General features: G+C 58.7%; 1 protein-coding gene across 9 annotated transcripts in view; it reads right to left on the bottom strand.

The window, feature by feature from the left end:
• Positions 1–3,452: 3,452 nt before the first annotated feature.
• ADGRG1 (adhesion G protein-coupled receptor G1) overlaps positions 3,453–17,856 on the bottom strand; it is a 39,392-nt gene continuing 24,988 nt past the window's right edge. For 6 of the 9 annotated variants that reach the window (XM_045442885.1, XM_045442884.1, XM_045442888.1 and 3 more), the window contains exons 2-14: positions 15,073–15,170; positions 13,873–14,310; positions 13,119–13,251; positions 12,399–12,546; positions 11,724–11,855; positions 11,252–11,368; positions 10,996–11,041; positions 10,650–10,753; positions 9,753–9,871; positions 7,785–8,053; positions 6,729–6,837; positions 6,061–6,329; positions 3,453–4,844 (exon numbers count right to left, since the gene is read on the bottom strand). In XM_045442885.1, the coding sequence (XP_045298841.1) occupies positions 4,714–4,844; positions 6,061–6,329; positions 6,729–6,837; positions 7,785–8,053; positions 9,753–9,871; positions 10,650–10,753; positions 10,996–11,041; positions 11,252–11,368; positions 11,724–11,855; positions 12,399–12,546; positions 13,119–13,251; positions 13,873–14,310; positions 15,073–15,136 (2,079 nt within the window). In that variant the 5' untranslated portion in view covers positions 15,137–15,170 and the 3' untranslated portion in view covers positions 3,453–4,713. The remainder of the gene's footprint in view (positions 4,845–6,060; positions 6,330–6,728; positions 6,838–7,784; positions 8,054–9,752; positions 9,872–10,649; positions 10,754–10,995; positions 11,042–11,251; positions 11,369–11,723; positions 11,856–12,398; positions 12,547–13,118; positions 13,252–13,872; positions 14,311–15,072; positions 15,171–17,856) is intronic. The other 3 variants (XM_045442891.1, XM_045442892.1, XM_045442893.1) reach the window with 1 other exon arrangement.

The following is a 17,856-nucleotide window of genomic DNA, read 5'->3' as shown; positions in this document are numbered from 1 at the left end:
CTGCACCCACCCAGGGACGCTGCCGGGCGCTGTGAAGTTGGGGTCCAGCCCAGCGGCCGCAGAGGCCTCCGCGCCCAAGTGGACGCCTGGGGATGGTGAGGGGCACAGGCTTTCGAGTCAGGCACACCGAGCGCAGACCCTCCTCTCACAAGCTGGGGCCTCTCTGAGCTTGTTCCTTCCTCTGTAAGGCAAATACAGTAATAGGGCTGCTGCAGAGAGCCGTGCTGGGGTTTGAGGACACCTGTAATACACCAGGCACACAGCCTGGCTGCAGGGATAGGGATGGTACTCAGGCTCCTTCACTCATGCTTATGGCTTGAACGAGACCAGGATCAAGGCCATGCCTGCTGGGGTCCTGGGAGCAGCAGAGGGCTGGCCCTGGAGGCCCCGGCACCACTCTGCCTCCTACCAGACTGGATAACAGGAGATGTGGGATGGGGTGGGCAGGAGCATGGGCTCTGGGGTTGGTCAGGCCTGGGCGTACATCTGTCCTGGCCACTTCCTGGCTGGGTGAGCTCGGGTGAGCTGTCTGCTGCTCGGGCCCTCTCACAAGACATGCGGAGAACTCATGAGATCATGCGTGTGGAATTGTCCAGGCCAGGGGGCGGGGGGTGGCCACCATCACTATCTCCTTACACGACTGTCAGTTCTTCACAATTACTGTCATATCGCCCAGCTGGTCACGGGTGGCCCAGACAGGAAGTGGGGGCAGCAAACACACATGGAGTGCAGCATGAGGGAAGGGGAGGGGCTGACCACTCAGGCCCCAGCTCTGGGGACTCCAAGGAAGCCGTGCAGATGAGGCCAGGGCCCTTGGCATGGTCCCACGGTCACTGCAAGATCAAAGTCCGAGAGCATCCCACCAAGAAGGTGCATCAGGACGAGCATCTCCTACCTCACGGCCAGAGCTAGATGTGCTCCACCTCGAGGGTCTGAGGACCACCTCCCTGGCCCCTTCCCCTTCCTCCCAGACAGTGTCTAGACAGGATTCAGTCCCCCACTGGGCCCTCTGGGCCTGGCGGGGCCGGGGGGAGGTTGGGGAGAGGATGTCGGGGTCACTCATGGGGCGTGGGTGACAGGTGGGAATCTGGCATGGAGCCCCAGGCACTTCCTCTGCAGGGAAGGCTTCGGGGCAGACAGGAACCACTGGGCCTGTCCCGCCTCCTTCCCAGCTGCAGCCAGGTGACAAGGGCTGGACAAGCGCTTTGTGAAGTGTGGACTTGCTGGGTCCCCAGTGGAAACCCGTCCTGGTGCCGGGGCCCTCAAAGGGGCTCACAGGTGCCTGTTTGTGAAGAAGGGTCCAGAAGGAGGGACCCAGACCATCCAGCACACCTGGAAAGACAGGACCAGGGGTCTAGGAAAGTGGCAAAAGATGGCTGGGCAGGGCCAGAGTGAGGGCTACCCCTCTGGGGCCCCACCGGGGCTGGGGACTGCCTTGGAGCCATGGACAAAGCCCTGGGACCCCCAAAGCCCAGGGCAAATGGAACTGCAGTTTCCCTGTCACCTCCACTGCTTGTCCCCATGGCTCCAGATGGGCTCCAGTCTCCTGGGCAGGCCTGGCCAGCGTTCACCTTCTAGTCACTTCCATCCATCCGTTTCTCATGCCAGAGCAATGTCTCCACACGCAAACCTGGTCATGTCCATCTGAGAACAGCGGTCCTGCTGTCCAAGGCCCTACGGCCCAGGGAATAAGGACCATCAGGGGGCCCATCTAGCACCTATCTTAAGTAGATGGGATCCAACCCTCGAGAGGCCCCTCCTTGCTACCTGAGCCAGCCTCAAAGCCAGAGCCTAATGTTCAAGAATTCTCTGAAGTGGGAGAATTTGTTTGAAGGGAGTGCCATCTGCCTGGGGAAGGGGGCTGAGTCCTTTCTTTGCCTCCTGAGGATGGGGGAAGGCGCCCCCCCCCAGGTCTAGCCAAGTGACGGGGCCCCAAGTGACCCTCATTCAGAGAGACTGAGCAGTCTGCGAGGAGGGAGCTGGCTCTGACCCCCCTGAGCTGCCCAAGCAGGTCACTGCGGGCAAGGCTTCCCTCTGTCCTCAGGACTTGCCGAAAGGTGGAGGCAGACGACAATGAGAGAGGGGACAGGAACAGAGGAGCTTCGGAAAAGAGGCAGGTGCAAGGAGGTCCCATGTGCTGAGGTCCGTGCAGGTCCCCAGATCCCACATTCATGCCATCAGAGGGCACTGCCGGTCTACCCCCGGCGGCTAAGGTGGCTTTGTACCCATCCCGTCCAACTCCAGACCCTGGTGCCATTTTTCCCAGCCCGTGATCCCCCTGGAGCAGCCAGATGATGAGGAAGGAGACTGTGCAGGGCAGAAGCTCAGGGAGGGCCTGGGATGGACCTGCGCTGGGCTATGAGACCTGGATGCAACTAGCAGTGATCACTCGCCAGTGCTCTCTACTGAGTGGGGACAGAAACCTACCCGGTCTGCCTCTCCTCTGCCATGGCACGGGCACAGCAGACTGGACGCAACCAGTTTGGAGGTAGCGATGGGAGGCAAGTCTGATCATTTCTTCTTGCAGCCCATCAGCTACACACTGGCCCACAAACTGGCTACATACATCACGCAGCCAGCCAAGGGCTGAATTTAGTCCCAAAGCTGATTTCTTTTGGCCAGTGAATTTTTTGGATGAGCCAAATCTTTAAACCAGGGGATTCTGTACCCCCACAGCCTGGATTTCTTTATTCTTCCTTTTTAAAAAAAATGCTTCTTTATTTATTTTGAGAGAGAGAGAGACAGAGACAGGGAAAGCAGGGGAGGGACAGAGAGAGAGGGAGAGAGCCCGATGCGGGGCTCAAACTAATGAACTGTGAGGTCATGACCTGGGCAAAATCAAGAGCCGGACGCTTAACTGACTGAGCCCCCCAGGCGCCCCTGGATTTCCGATTTATCATAAAAGGAGGGTGGTCTGGCTACCCGGGCCCTCATCCCTGCGTGGTGGTAGGCGACTGGAGCTGAGTGGCTCCCTCGGCATCGGGCTTGTAATCTTTAATCCACCACAGACCCCAGCAACCCCCACTGCTTCCCCAACACTGACGCCAAGTTACCATTTATCCCCCACTCGTCCTGGTGGATAAAGTTTCCAGCGGTTGATTCTTTTTCACACGCAGCCTTCTTCTCTCATTCCTGTTTCCCGATTGGCCCCAGGGTGTTTGTATCAGTGACTCTTTTTTTTTTTTTTTTCAACGTTTATTTATTTTTGGGACAGAGAGAGACAGAGCATGAACGGGGGAGGGGCAGAGAGAGAGGGAGACACAGAATCGGAAACAGGCTCCAGGCTCCGAGCCATCAGCCCAGAGCCTGACGCGGGGCTCGAACTCACGGACCGCAAGATCGTGACCTGGCTGAAGTCGGACGCTTAACCGACTGCGCCACACAGGCGCCCCTGTATCAGTGACTCTTAATAGAAGCACAGAAGGAAGCTCGGAAGGAAGTGCTCCAAACTGTTTGCATTGGTTTGTTAGGTGATAACAAGAGATGATTTTTATTTTCTTCTGTGTACTCTTCTACAGTTTCCAGATTCTCTACAACAAACGTCTACTTCTTTAAATTCAAAAGACAAATGAGATAGCAGTACTTAAAAAGAAAGGCCTCCACATCTTTAAGGCGGAGATCCAGATCAAATGCTGCCTCCTACAGGAAGTCTTCCTGGGTCCCCAGCAAGAAACGATGGCTCTGCTAACCCTACACCTGTAGCTCCGACCCTTTAGGAGCACGTTGGGCTCTAGGCCAGGGTCACCAGGGGAAGCACGTCTCAGTCTTCTGGGGCACTGGGGCAGAAACAATTCTGCGTTGCTGTGCCCCACAGTTCTTGCCACAAGAGGGCTTCGAGAGAGGCTGAGGGCCCCTGTGAGGGATGGGCTTGGCAGTGGTGAGCAAGGGTGATGCAGCTTATAGAAAGGCCCAGATGGACAGACAGACCTGGCCCAGCCCATAATGTCTATACTCTGCCTGAGTCAAGGGCAGGCAAAAGTCCGTGCAGTAGATAGAGGTTTACGGCAGGCACCAGACAGCTCTTGGAAACCACAACCCAAAATACAGCATTGGGCCTGGGGGCCCCCAGGGGACCCCCTAGGGCTGAGTGGAGGGCTGGAGAGGGCGGGCTGGGGAGGATGACGGAGGGCCCTGGGCTCCGAGGTAGAGGCGATGTTGCCCAGGAGGGGGCTCTCCTCCAGAGGTCTGGCTCAAAGCTCTGCCCCAACCCCACATGCCCTGAGTACCACTCTCAGGCTAACATAACAGGACTGCTGAGCGCCCTCATGGTGATCACCAGAGACAGAACAGCTATGGCACATTTCTGTCCTGGGTGGGGGCATAGGACCAAGGTTGCCACCGGGCCTCACAGGCCCGGGACCTGACCTTCGGGCCGTGAGGGCTCCCATCGCCAGCCACGAGGGCCAGGCCCAGCGGCGGTGACTTAAGAACAGCCTTCGGCCCCCAGCGAGGACAGCAGCGGGACGGTCCCACTCCTGAGCCCCATGTGAGCTGGACCTGAGAGCCGAGCAGTCTGCAGGCCAATTCAGAAAGCCCAGCCTGGGGGTCTGGCTGCCAAGGGCAACCGTCCCCTCACTCTGAGGTCCCTGGGCCTTCTTCTCAAGTCTCCGGCTGACCCTGAAGTGTCCGGCCTGGCTGTGGGGACGGCGGGCGGCGGTGAGGAGAGGCCGCAACTCGGTTTCCTCACACAGCTCCTGGAAGGTGGCTGGTGGCCTAGATGCGGCTGGACGAGGTGCTGCCCGAGCTGATGGGGAGCCTGGCACTGTCCGAGCTGCTCTTCAGAGGGGAGGGCCCGCTCTGGGCCTGCAGCCGCATGGACCAGTACCAGAGGAAGATGAGGAAGCCTGTGGGCAGCAGGGGGGCACAAGGGTCAGTAGGCTGGGGGCAGCACTGCCCTTCTCCGTCCTCCCTCCCCAGCCTACCAGCACCCATGTGATCCAGGGGAGCACCTGTTACATGTTAGACACCGTGTGATTCCCTGGGCCCCGTCTCATGTTATTCTCACGAGATCCTTATGAGGTCAGGCCTGTTTGTTACTCTTCTGTGTCACTAATGAGGAAACTGAGGCCCAGGGAGATAAGGGGACTTGGCTGAGGCAGGAGTTAAACAGCGGTGTTCAGGTTCCAGAGCCTACCCGTTTAAGCACCTCTCGGCCAGAACACAGGGGGGTGTGTGTGTATGTGTATGTGTCTGTCTGTCTGTCGGTCGGTCGTGGCAGGGCGGGGGATGGTAGAGGGGTGCAGGTAGAAGGGACCCTGTGGCATCAGGCCCAGGCCCTTGTGACCCAGCCCCTCTGCTCCTCTCCCCTCACCACCTCCCCTCTCCCCTCCCCCCGCCCCCCACTAACCCTTTCGCCTCACTCCCCCTCACTATTCTTTCAACACACGACCAAATTCCAGCCTCAAGACCTTTGCTCCCTCAGCCTGGCCCACTCTCCTTAGGCCGGACCGCCTCAGCCTGTGGCGTGCACACCCTCTCTGGGCTTCTGTTACAATGTAGATCTGATTCGGCACGTCCACACTGCTAGCAGGCTTCCCACAGTGTTGATGCCCACAGTGCAAGGAACACACACAGAGTAACAAGGCTCTTGATCTCTCCCCGGCTGGACCCTTCCGTTGTCTTCAGATACCTCCTACAGAGGCCTCCCTGGCCACCCTCCCCAAAGCGGCCCCCACCCCAGCCCAGATGGTCTGCCCACCACATCACCCACTGTTACTGCCCTAGTCTCCGAGATCCCCTCAGATGGCTGCTTGGTCCATGCAAGCAGGGGGCTGCTTGGCCCCTCAGATGATTTCTTGTCATGCTTGGTCTTTCCCACCAGAGATGAGCTCCATGGAGGGAAGGCCCTGACCCAGCCAGTTCAAGGCTTAACATAGGGCCTACACATAGTAGGTACTCAATGAAGACTTGTCAACTACGGCCAGGATGGCCCCATTTTCTGCATGGGAAGACTGAGGCCCAGAGAAGTGAACCTTTCAGGTTGGGTCAGATCTCCCCTGCCCAGGGCTCCACATACAGGCACCCTGCCCAGGCCAGGGGTGGGGTCTTCTCCGTGCCTACCTTGGAAGGAGGTGATGATGCTGAAGAAGTAGAGAACGACCAGCTGGAAGGTGCCAGAAGCAAAGGAGAAGAAGATCAGGGCCCAGGGCAGACCGAGGACCAGGCTGAGACCGAGCAGCGTCAGCACGTGGGGCCACTTCTGGGCGTGGGGGCGCAGCCGCAGGATCTGCACCACCATGGTGCCCAGCATGGCAGTGTTGAACAGAAACACCAGGCTGAAGAGGCCCAGGTTGGTGACATGGCTGACCAGGGAGTCCCGGATCCAGCACCTGCGGGCGGAGATGGGAGGGCTCAGCGCACGACGGGGCCGCACCGTGCTTCCTGGGCCATGGGTGTGCACCACGGTGATCCCCAGAGCCAGGGAGCTGTGACTGACCCACAGGGGGGGCTTATTTTCTTTTTAATTCTTTCTAATTCGTGCCTTCATCCGCTCTAACCTATATTCCCGCTCACAAAGGAAAGAAACCGAGGCGCTGCGCGAGGTCACCTGGTGAGCGATGGGCAAATCCAGGCCTGTGCTCACCCTCCCTGACCCTCCAGCCACTGCCGGGCTCCAGCAGCCCTGGCACCCAGGAGTCCCCTGGTGAGCGTGGCCCAGGCCCAGGCCGCTCTCTGGCCTCTGCACCCCAAGGCCCCTCTCTCCGCCCCCGCCGCACACAGCCACTCACATGGAAGGGTAGATGACACTCTCCGGAGTCCTCTGCACAGCCAGGATGATGGAGCCATAGTTGTTCTTGTCTACCAGTGCCACCAATGTCACCAGGAAGACGGGGAAGCCTGAGGGCAGCAGAGCATAGGGTTCCATCTCCCACCCTCCCCTGCCCTCTGGCAAGGCCTTCGGACCCTCCCCTTCCCCCCGCTCCAGTTTGGGTTTCCCACAGAGAGCCCCAGCCCTGCTTCCCCCCACCATCCTGGGGGCCCATGGGAGAAAGGGCCCGCGCGTCCCCGCTGAGGGGCAGGACATCACAGGGAGAGGTAGGGGACACCGGGAGGGGAGGCCTCCCAGCGCCTTCACTGGGCCTTGACCTTGTCCATGGGCTAGAGATTGAGAGCTCTCCAGAAGTGGTCTCCCACCACCAAACACCTGCATGTCGACACAGAGCCAGCTCTGAAGGAATTTTATGTAAATCAATGGAGTGAACCAAACAAGGGCCAGATGAGAAACACAAGAGGAGTGGCAAACTGGGTCAGGGACATGCGGAGGTTGGCGGGCCTGTGCAACATCCACTTGTGATGTGTCCCTGGGCCCAGACCTGACTGAGAGGTCTGGGCTGTAGGTAACTTGGGTTGTCTTAGCCAAGGACAGATGCCAGAGCTATGGGGAATCTGTTACCTGAAGCTTCAGAGGATCCACAGACAGAGCCACTTCCAGCCTGGGTGATTTAGGTGAGTGGAGGACTGGATTACAGTCCATTCACCCCCAACTGGGTGCCTTTGAGCAATGCACAACCTGCACATCCATACGTGGTGGCTATGTCAGCAAACCCCCCTTTTAAAAGAGTGAGCAATGTGGAGAAATATGTGTTTCTTGGGGCAGTGCTCACCATCTCATCTTCCTAAAGGGGACCTTAACCTGCAGCCCAGGTAAAGAACACCTGTGGGTGGGTGGGTGGGTAAAAGGAAACGGTGAGGGAGCAGTCAGAGAGGTAAGCAAAGAAGCCCGGGTCTTTGCCACGTAGCAGAGGCAGGTCCGGAGGGCCCACCAGCACCCTCTACCAACTTACCCCAGCCCACGATGCTCAGCTTGAGCAAGTAGCCAGGGACATAGGTGCCAAAGACCTCGACCACGAGTCGGTAGAGGTTGTAACCCTCGAGGCCCATCCAGGAGAGGCAGGCGAGCAGAGAGAAGTGCAGGAAGACGGCGCTGGCCCGGCAGCCAGCCTCGGAGCCTGCCAGGGCCACGGGCTCACTCAGCAGGAAGCTCACATCCAGCAGGAAGACAGCCAGCAGTAGGTTCATGTGCACCTTGATGGTGTAATCCCGAGTCTTCCTCCTGCGCAGGGGAGGGGGTGGGGGCAGGTCACCCTGGTGGCCAGCTTGGGAAGGTCGGGGCAGCCTTCCCAGGGCACACACATTCGCACCCTATCTTATTCCTATGGCTGCAGCTAGGTCGTCCCCACTTGTCCCCGTGCACCTACCGTGTGCCCAGCAGCCACAGGCTGAGGCACCGTGTGCCCCTGTAACAGCAGATTTAGCCAGACAGAGCCAGTGAGACAAATCCAGCCAGATTTGTCAAGAGACAACCAGAGAGTCAACCAGAGGCTCCCAAAGTTGGAGGGGAAAGACCTTGGATTTGCTGCTGTGTTTGGAGAATCCGTGCCACCCATGTTCTGTGTCCACCTGTCTGTCTGCACGACCATGCGTCTGTGAGGCTGTGAATGTATGTGCGTGCGTGCGTGTGTGTGTGTGTGTGTGTGTGTGTGTGTGCATGTCTGCCTGTCTGTCTTCAGGTTTGCAAATGTGTGTGTGTGCACAGTCCAGCCCCGCTCTGATGATCCAGGGCACTGTCGGCCTTTCCTCCCCGGGTCCCCACACCCCCAACTGCACTCTGCCTGGCACCATCCACCACATGTTCCAGCGGGCACAACAGAACAGCCTCGCCCCCCACCCTAACTCCAGGTACCACCTTGGGCCGGTCCCTTCCCCCTCACCCTCAGTTTGCCCATCTATGAAATGGGGGGACGGCCACTTTGCAGGGTAAAGCGTCTGGCACAGATAAAATGCTCAGTCCCTGAGGTTTCCTGTCCTTGTCCTTGGGCACTTTTGTGACTGATGAGTAGCTGCCGGGAGGCTTGTGGTCCTGCCCCCTGCCCTCCCCTGAGCCTGCCAGTTGTCCCTTGTCACCCACCGCGTGCACAGCTGTGGGCTCACATATGCACACGCATGCACACAGCTCACCCTCCCTTCCTCCCAGTCAAGAACACCCACAGGGTTTAGAGCGTCTGCCCTCTGCCCAAACGAGTCCAGGCCCTGATTGCAGGTGGACCTCAAATTAGGCCAAGCCTGGCACTGACGGTCCGGACCCGTCCACACAGCCGGTCTGAGGATGGGCGAAGGCACTCTCCACCAAACGCTTCCCATGGGGCACCTTCTCCCTCAAGGCACCCAAGTGACTGCCGTGGACTCACAGAAGCCTCCATCGGGGGATGGGAGAGGCTTTGTGAAACTCGAATGCCTGCAGGGGTTCTGCAGAATCAGATACCTGGACCCAGCCTGCCTGGGTTTAAGGCCGCCTCTGCCACTTCCTTGCTGTGTGACCGCAGGCAAGTCATCACTTACCCTCTCTGAGCTCTCTCTCATAAGGCCCTTGTGAGACTGAAGCGATTTTGTGCTCGTAAAGCACTCAGAACAGTGTGTAGCCCGTGGGAAGCTCACAATCATATTATCATGTGTCTCCAGCAGTGACACATCTGATTATTCAAAGGCAGAAATCGAGAGTTTGACGTCACCCCTCTCGATTTTCGATGCTGGCAGACAATGAAGATGGTAAGTGCTAGGTCGTCCCAACACCACAGATCTGAGCAGGACGTACAGCCCCCGGGGCCAGCTGACCGCGCCTCCCAGGGCGCCTGAGACCGCAGGCACATTTTGCGGGGGGGCCAAGCCAGTCCCCAGGGTGGGCCTCGGGGGTGGTGGGGTCCCAGAATGAAGGTTCTCCCCCCTCCCTGTTTCCCGCCCCTGCCAGGCCTTACCTGGAGCAGAGGTAGGCGGCGATGGTGAGGACGCAGGCCAGAGCGGAGATGACACAGCCCACGTAGGAGAGGAGGGTCAGGTAGTGCTTGTGTATGGCATCTACCTCCACGGAGGCGACCTGGGTCCACGACACGGGCCAGGACTGGCCTCAGCGTCCCCAACTCGACACTGAGGGTTTGCCCCAGGGGGAGGGGTGGGCCTCAGGCATCTATGAACCACCGCCACCCCAACCGGAGCAGAGCGTGGCCCCGTGAGTGCGTTATTTGGACGGGGGGGCGGGGGGTGGCGGTGGCGGTAGGGGTCTGTACTTTTCGTTCACCACGTCCTCACAACGGTCAAGAACCCTCCACTAGGGGATCCCTTCTCCGGCCCGGCACTCCTTGTTTTTCTACAACCTTCGTCACCGGAGTGAGCCTCCCATGAGAGACTGGGCACCCCACACCCGGGAGAGCCCGGGAAGCCCACTCCGATCCCGCAGAAGCTGGGTCCCAAGATTCTGGGAGGGTGAACCTAGGACTCAAAGCTTCTGTGCCCTCGGGAACCCTGAAGTCCGCTGTGAGGGCCTCCACAATGGGCCTCAGTATCCCCTTGAGGGCTCACTGGAAATGTACTCATGGCCCTGCCCCAGTCTGTGGAATTAGGATTCTCAGTTAGGGCCAGGGCTCTGCATTTTTATCATGCACCAACATTTGGGAATAAAGAGCAGCTTTTTTACTAACTAGCTGTGTGACCTTGGGTGAACTGCTTAACCTCTCTGAACTTAGGTTTCCTTATCTACATAATGGGACGGCGGCAGGAGGCACCTCGGGGGTTGGTGTGAGGAATGAACAACACGTATGTGCAAAGTGGCTGGCATCCAGCCCGTGGTATGGCTGCGGGGCAGGAGCACTGCTCACCATCAGCACCGCAAAGTAGGTCAGGTGGTTGCAGAGGCAGGACGTCTGCGTCTCTCTCCTGATGGTCTCACACCCCGCGTCACTCCAGCTCCCCGGGCTGCTCACTGAGGAGGGGTTCCGTGGGGCTCTCATCAAGCCCAGTCCTTTAGGACCCCACTGGACACCCCGAAACGCACGATCGCATCACTGCTCCAAGCCTTTGCAAACATCCACTCTGCCGTCATTCCTTCTTCAAAGCTCACCTTTCTCCGGGAAACCCTCCCTGGTTAACCCCATCTTCCCCACCCTCCGAGACCCCCTTTCTCCTCCAGATGCCTGCCCAGTTCAGGGACCCCTCCACACTCACATGTCAGGTCTTCAACCCAGAATACACACTGGAGAGTCACGTTCTTCTGCCGGGACAAGAAAGGAAGAGTGGACCCCATCACAGTCTTCTCCTTTCTGGGCCAGGCTGAGGAAGTCAGCGTCAGGCCACCACCCCGCTTGCACCTGACTGTCTGGTGCCCTCAGCCAGCGGGTCATTTTGTTAAAGGTGAGTGATTCAGAAGGCAGGGCAGAAAAGGAAGGACCCTCGTGTCCTTGGTTGGTTTGCTCCCACTCACCGGCTGTGGCTGATGCTGGAAGGTGAGCGTCACAGGCTCCGAGAGGTTGGCTACTTTGGTGTTCTGCACAACGATACCCAAGACCTTCTCACCCAAGACTTGGCTAGAATTCTTGTCCTAGATATATGGGATGGGGGAAGAAAGTGGGGGGGGGGGTGGTGGTGAGGCCTGAAGGCTGAGAAGAAAGGCCAAGGAATTTCCTGGTTTCTCTAGACTCCCACATGCTGCTCCGACATGCGGAGGCCCCCTCTGTAAACAATTCCTGCACATGTAGTCATTTACACTGTAGTGAAAACAACATAATTTAGCCTTCTCCGGGGGAGATTTGCACGTCACGGTCCATTTTCTGACTTTACAAGGAAAGGCTCTGACTTGCGGAGGACGGGGCCTGGCTCCACGCCTGCCTTCCACCTCCCCACCAGACAGAGACCGCTTTTCCCCAGGGGAGGGCGCAAGGATGTGGGCCCCGTACCTGGAACAGGGCTTGACTGCTGAAGTCCACCAGAAGCAGCCTCTTTTCAGCCTCCCCCCTCCGGCCTTTGGTCTTCTGGAAGAGCACGCGGGGCAGGAGCACCGAGTACTCCCGGATCTCGCTCTGTGCCTCCTGCGGACCAGAGTCCCTGCGGGGCTCAGCCGGCGGTGGGCTCCTAGGTCTCCTGGACACGCACCCCCAACACCTCCCTGGATGCTGCCACCTCCAAGCCCACCTCCTTCAGGAAGCCCTCCTGTCCTTGGCTCCAGTGCCAGCTGGGGAGCCTTGTGGTTAGAGCCCAGGGCTCCAGGGGGATTCACGCAATGTCGTGCTGTCTGGGCCTCAGACGCCAGTGCTGCAGACGGCACCCCAGGTGGCAGGATGTGAGGACTCCCAGCTCCCAGCCCCTCAAGGGGCAGCCTTGAGACTGAGGCGCACCCGCAGGCACGTTGGGACTGGTCTTCTGTTCACACGGGGGTGCCATAGGTGCCTCTGATGCCGCCCCCCCCCCACCTCTGTCCCCACCCCTGGGGAGGGTCCTCTGCCATGGGGTAGCCACTAACAGGGTATTCCCTGGGCCGGAGACCTTCCTTGTCAGCACACATCTGGCTCCCAGAGTGCTCACGCCTCCACATCTGTTTCCTGCCCCGGCCAGCCTGGCCCCTGCCTCCTGACCTCAAGCCTGGAGTGGATGTGCAGGTCCTGGAGGCTGGCTGTGGGCTGGAGCTTCCACACCGTGGCGTTGACCAGGTCCTCCTCGAAGGACAGGGTGTCCCCCGTGAACTTCACAGAGGTCAGCTTCGACTCCAGGGTCTGCAGCTGCCTAGCAGGGGGAGAAGGGGTGGAGAGGTTGATCAAGGCGGGTAGGGAGACGGAGCAAGAAGGGGAGAAGGGGCAGATACACCAGAAAGAGGCAGGCAGAGGGTGGGGGGTGGGAGGGAGAGAAAACAGCCCTCTGGTGCTGGCGCAGGAGAGAGTAACCTGCGGGAGGGGGGGCGGGGGGGCAGGGGTGGGGTGAGAGGAAGCTGGATCATCAGAGCAAACAGGAAAGGGGAGGCTATCCTGAGCACCAGGTTCCGGGCCCAGCTCTGCCTGGACTGACCCCCTCTTGGCCATGGAGGAGCCCTGCCCATCTCTGGGCCTCAGTCTGCCAAGCTCTCAAACGGGCCCATCAGGTCTCCTTTCTTGGTGGGGAAGAGGGCTTGGGTGGCCGTCGTGGGATGACTCAGTGTGATAGTTTTGACAAAGGCTTGGCCTGAGGGCTGTATTTCCATTCCTCCAGGAGGAGGTGGGAAGATGAAGGGAATGTTCCAGCCCCAGGAGAGGCTTCCTCCATCCTGTCTCCTGCTCCAGGTCACCGTCCCGCCCACCTCCGGGTCTGGGGGCCACGCTTACTGGCTGGCAGGGGTGGACGAGGGCCTCCTCGAGGTCTTTCCGGGGTGCTTCAGAAGCTGGCTGAGCAGCTCAAGGTCTCTTTTCAGCTCACATATGTCCACCGAGGCATTGTGGGAGGCCTTCTGCGGGGGATCTGGAGCAGAGGACAGACAGACAGGCCTGAGGCTAGTGAAGGAGGTGCCACACCGCCATACTCCCATTTAACCCACACATGACTCTGAAGGCCTCCAACCCCAGTTCTACGGAGGATGAAACTGAGGCTCCAAGACGTGGGGTGGAGTCCCCCAAGGTCACCCCGAAGCCAGCCAGACGGGGGCTCTGCCACATGGAGCCTTCCCGCAACTCCAGCCCCAGCAGGGTAGGCTGGGACACAGCTACCCAGGTGTCCTTCTGCCTACACACCTGGGCCGAGAGGGCCCATCCCAGGAGGGTTCTTGGGGCGGGGGGCTTGTGTGGCCTCTGGCTCCTGACACCCGGTCCTGTCTTTCTGTTCTCTCTGCTCCCACCCTGGTCAAGCCTCATCTTCCTTCGCCTGGACCTTCCCTGCAGCCTCTGGATGGGACTTTGCCCCTCTACCTTCACCCCCTACCTTCCCACAAACCTCCTGAAGCACATCTTGGATCACACCCCTCCCCTCCTCAGACACCTTCAATGGCTCCCCAGTGCCCGGGAACAAAGCTACGCTCTGCGGCCCAGGCCACTGCCCAGACTCCAGGCCTTTGCGCAAGTTCCTTCTGCCTGGAGGTCGCCTTACCGTGGAAGGAGAAGGTGAAGCCAGCAGCACTGGGCAGACTGGTATTCTGGGGGCTCCACCAGGAGCTGACAGAGGTGGCGAGCAGTGGGGGACCCTGGGCCAGGCTCTCCTTCTGGTGCCGGAAGCACAGGAGTCTAGAGGCTTGGTCACTCAGCAAGAAGTCGTTCTTGCCATAGCGAAGATGAAATTTCCCAGCATGGCGGTTCCAGTAGAGGCAGAAGTGGTAGAGGCCCCTGGGGTCGGGGAAGAATCGGGAGGTCGGGAGGGCTCCCGCGAAGGGGGCGTAGATCGTGAGGGCTTCCTCGGAGTTCTTGATGGAGATGTGCAGGTCTGATGTCTGCCTGTAATGGAGGCTGCTCTTCTCTGTCTGATTCCTCTGGCCACAGAAACGGAAGTCTTCACGGGGGCTCCTGCCACGGGCACCTGAGGAGGGAAAGACTATAGACGGGACTCTCCGGCAGGGAGCAGCCAGGGGCAGAAGAGGGGGGCAGGCCTTGGGCCCAGAATACAGGATCCCGGTGCCTGGGACTCACACACGTTCCACGGGCCTATACCTCCAAGGTCTACAAAAATGTGAATGTGCCCTGCTCACAAATGATGAAAAGAACTAAAAAGTAATGATAATTTCAAAGGCGAAAACAATTTTTTAATGTTTATTTATTTATTTTGTGAGAGAGCACAAGCAGGAGGAGGGGCAGAGAGAGATGGAGAGGGAGAAGATCCCATGAGGGTTCTGAGCTGTCAGCACAGAGCCTGACATGAGGCTCAAACTCACAAACTGTGAGATCATGACCTGAGCTGAAGTCAAGAGTCAGACCTTAACCAACTAAGCCACCCGGGTGCCCCAAAGGCAAAAAAAAAAAAAAAAAAAAAAAAAAAAAAGGCAATAAAATACTTCCTGAGGCCATGCCTACCATAGACAGTTGTGCAGGCTGTGCACTGCACAAGGATGTTCTGGCTGCAGAAGTGAGTGGGGCCAAAACCCAATCCATGTTCCCCATCCCAAACTGTGCACTGTGGGGCTGCATCTGCCAGAAAGAAGGGGTCCCTTTTTCTGCAAGATACCGTCCACTTGCTAAACTGTGTCTAAAGTCCCGTGCCTGCCCAAAGGGGTTCGTGGATATGCTGGCAGCTGTCCCAGACATGGGGGCATTTTAATGTAAATCATAACGGTCCCACAGCGTCTCCAAGATAGCCTACCTTGAACCAGGAAGAGCAGACCCAGCAGGAGCAGTGCCGTCTGCAGTAGCACTTGGGTGGCCATCTTCCTCCCCAAAGTCACCCTGAGAAGTCACCGCCTGAAAGAGGCCAGGAGTGTTAGCCGGGGCCAGCCCCGCAAGGTGGTTGGGCCGGCCCTGCAGAGGGGAAAGCCAGTGTAGCTTGGGTGGGTATGGGATGTGAGGTGGGGAAGCAAGTGTGGATACAGTCCGTGGACCTCGCCAGAGCTGCCAGAAGCTGAGCATCAAGGGGCGGCAGCTGTCCAGAGCCCGGCTGAGTTCAAGTCCTGGCTCCTCCCCTCACGTGCTGCACGACCCTGTGTAAGTCACAGAAAATGGGGCCAATAGGACTTCCCTCCAGACCCAGCAGCGATGGGTAATCTTGGCCAGAATCTGGTGGGAAAGGCTTCCCAGGACCACCTGGAACCACCCCACCACCCTGCCCCTCCAGGCCTGGGGGAGATGCAGCAGAAAGGGGGCCCTCCGGCTTCTCCTCCAGGAACCTCACCATCATCATCCCCAAGACCCAGTTCAGAGGACACCTCCTTCAGGAAGCCTTCTTCACCTCCCTCTACGGTCAGTCCTGGCCTCCTTTGCTTCCCACTACTGGCCAGGGCCTCCTCTGCCTCTAGGCAGTGCCGGATGGTGTACCCCTTCCTCCGCTATCGAGGGAGCCCCTGGTCCATCTCTACCGACAGGGCCGAGTGCACTGAGCTTGTGGGACAAAGGCCGGGCGGTTGGAGGGGTGAGGGAAATGGAGTGAAGCATCAGTGCACCCACAGCGCCCTCTGCAGGGAACAGAGGAAAAGGGTGCTTCCTGTCATGACCACCGGGGGGAGCCAGGTCCCAGCCCTCCCCCCCAGCACCCCCCCCTCCCCCACAGCTGGAAACACCAAGTGTGTTCAGTCTGACAAGGACACGCTGACAGTACCGCCCAGCTCCCCGCCCAGCTCCACCCCAGCGTGGAGTGGGCCCTCGGAATCCCCAGGATCTCTATTGGCCGAGAGCCAGTCTGCCAGCCTGTGCTCTCCCACCGCACCTCTGTGCCTGTATTAATCCTCGCTTCAACCCCGTGGAGTGGGCCCTGTTCTTGGCCCATTTCACAGACAGGGAATCTGAAGCCCAAGGGGTTAAACGACCTGGCCAAGATTACCCAGAGGCCAGGGCTTTCCTCACCCGGTCGGGACTGTGGGGCCTGGCAGGGAACCTGCACGCCTGGCGCTCAGAGAGAGATGCCAGGTGGCTTGGTGCTCACCACTGCCAGCCGGCCCTGTGACTGAGCTGGGAGCTGACAGACACAGACAGGCATCTTCATTGCATGGGTACCTGCATATGGCTGTGGCCGCAGATACAATCATCCGTCACAAGCCAGACAAAGGGAAGCCTAGAAAACTGGGTGCACCCAAGGAGTCTAAGTTCAGGAGAAGCCAAGGGGGGCTTCCAGGATGAGGTGGCTTTCAGACAGAATATTTGAGGGTAGCATTCGAGGGACAGGTGGCCCCGGCAGGAGCTCATTGTCTCCTTCCTTGAACCCCTGGCCCCCTGAAGCTAGAGCCAGGCTCCTATGTCCCACCATGCATAAGGGAACCCCAATTTTTTAGACCTTGTCAGTTCAGACCGTGTCATCATCTTGCCTCAGTGGCATCACAGGACCCCTCAGAAGAAGCATATGAGGGGCTCCTGGGTGGCTCAGTTGGTTCAGCGTCTGACTCTTGACTTGGCTCAGGTCAAGATCTCATAGTTCGAGCCCCGCGTAGGGCTCTGTGCTGACAGCGCGGAGCCTGCTTGGGATTCTCTCTCCCTCTCTCTGCCCTTTCCCGGCTTGTGTGCAGGCGTGCGCCCTCTCTCAAAATAAATAAACTTTTTAAAAACAATGTTCTTTTTAACACATATGAAAGCGTTTTAGGGAAAGGCCACTGTTGCCCACGTTGTGATTTTTTAGATTTCACCTTGTGTTCTCTCTGAGCATTTTGCCTCCTTTCGAAACTGCCTCCTGTCACCTCAGGCCCGCAGGAGGAAACCCAGCATCCGGAGACAGCAGCATGTCCGGACCCCTTTCTTTTCTGCCAGTCCCTGTTGCTGTCTACCTCTGATCCCTGATCCAAACGTCACCTCCTCCAGGCAGCCCCCCTCACAGTGGCCACGGCTCTATACTTGTGAACTCGTAGCTGACGGGTCACTTGCAAATTTGGTCCAAATCTCCATGTTATGGTATTCGGATTCAAGGCCCAGGGAGGGCTAATGGCTTCCTGACATGACCCAGCAAGCAAGGATGGGGCTCGCCAAAACCCACGTCTCTCTTTGGCCGGCTGACTGTTCAGAGTGAGCTCCCGCTACTGGTAGACGAGGGCCCAGGACAGCGCAGAATCATCCACATGGCATCAACCCTCCCAGATTGAGCTTCAAGAGCAAAAAGGCCAAGACGAAGAAGAGAACTTCTAGTCACTGGAGGGGCATGAGCGAGGCCGCACCCCTGTGAGTACCATGGAAGGGACTCACTCACAGATACAGGCCCAGCTGCACGACCCTGACACTTCCAGGCTCGTCTCCACTCCGTCTTAGCTGTTTCAACAGTCCCCACGGACATTTTGGGGATTTGAGTGGGAGGGTCTGCCTGGCTTCCTTTAACCCACTCTCAGGCAGTGGAGAGGACTCTGGAGCCAGACTGTCTGCGTTCGACTTCCAGTTTTCCTGCTCACTTGCTGTGTGCCCTCGGGCTACTTACTCTCCCTCTCTGGGCCTCCTGCAAATGAACTGATGCTTGTAA

The sequence above is a fragment of the Leopardus geoffroyi genome, chromosome E2, assembly GCF_018350155.1.
Source record: "Leopardus geoffroyi isolate Oge1 chromosome E2, O.geoffroyi_Oge1_pat1.0, whole genome shotgun sequence".
NCBI lineage: Eukaryota > Metazoa > Chordata > Mammalia > Carnivora > Felidae > Leopardus > Leopardus geoffroyi.
The sequence above is the reverse complement of the archived record's forward strand: the minus strand, read 5'-3'. Positions and strand labels throughout refer to the sequence as shown.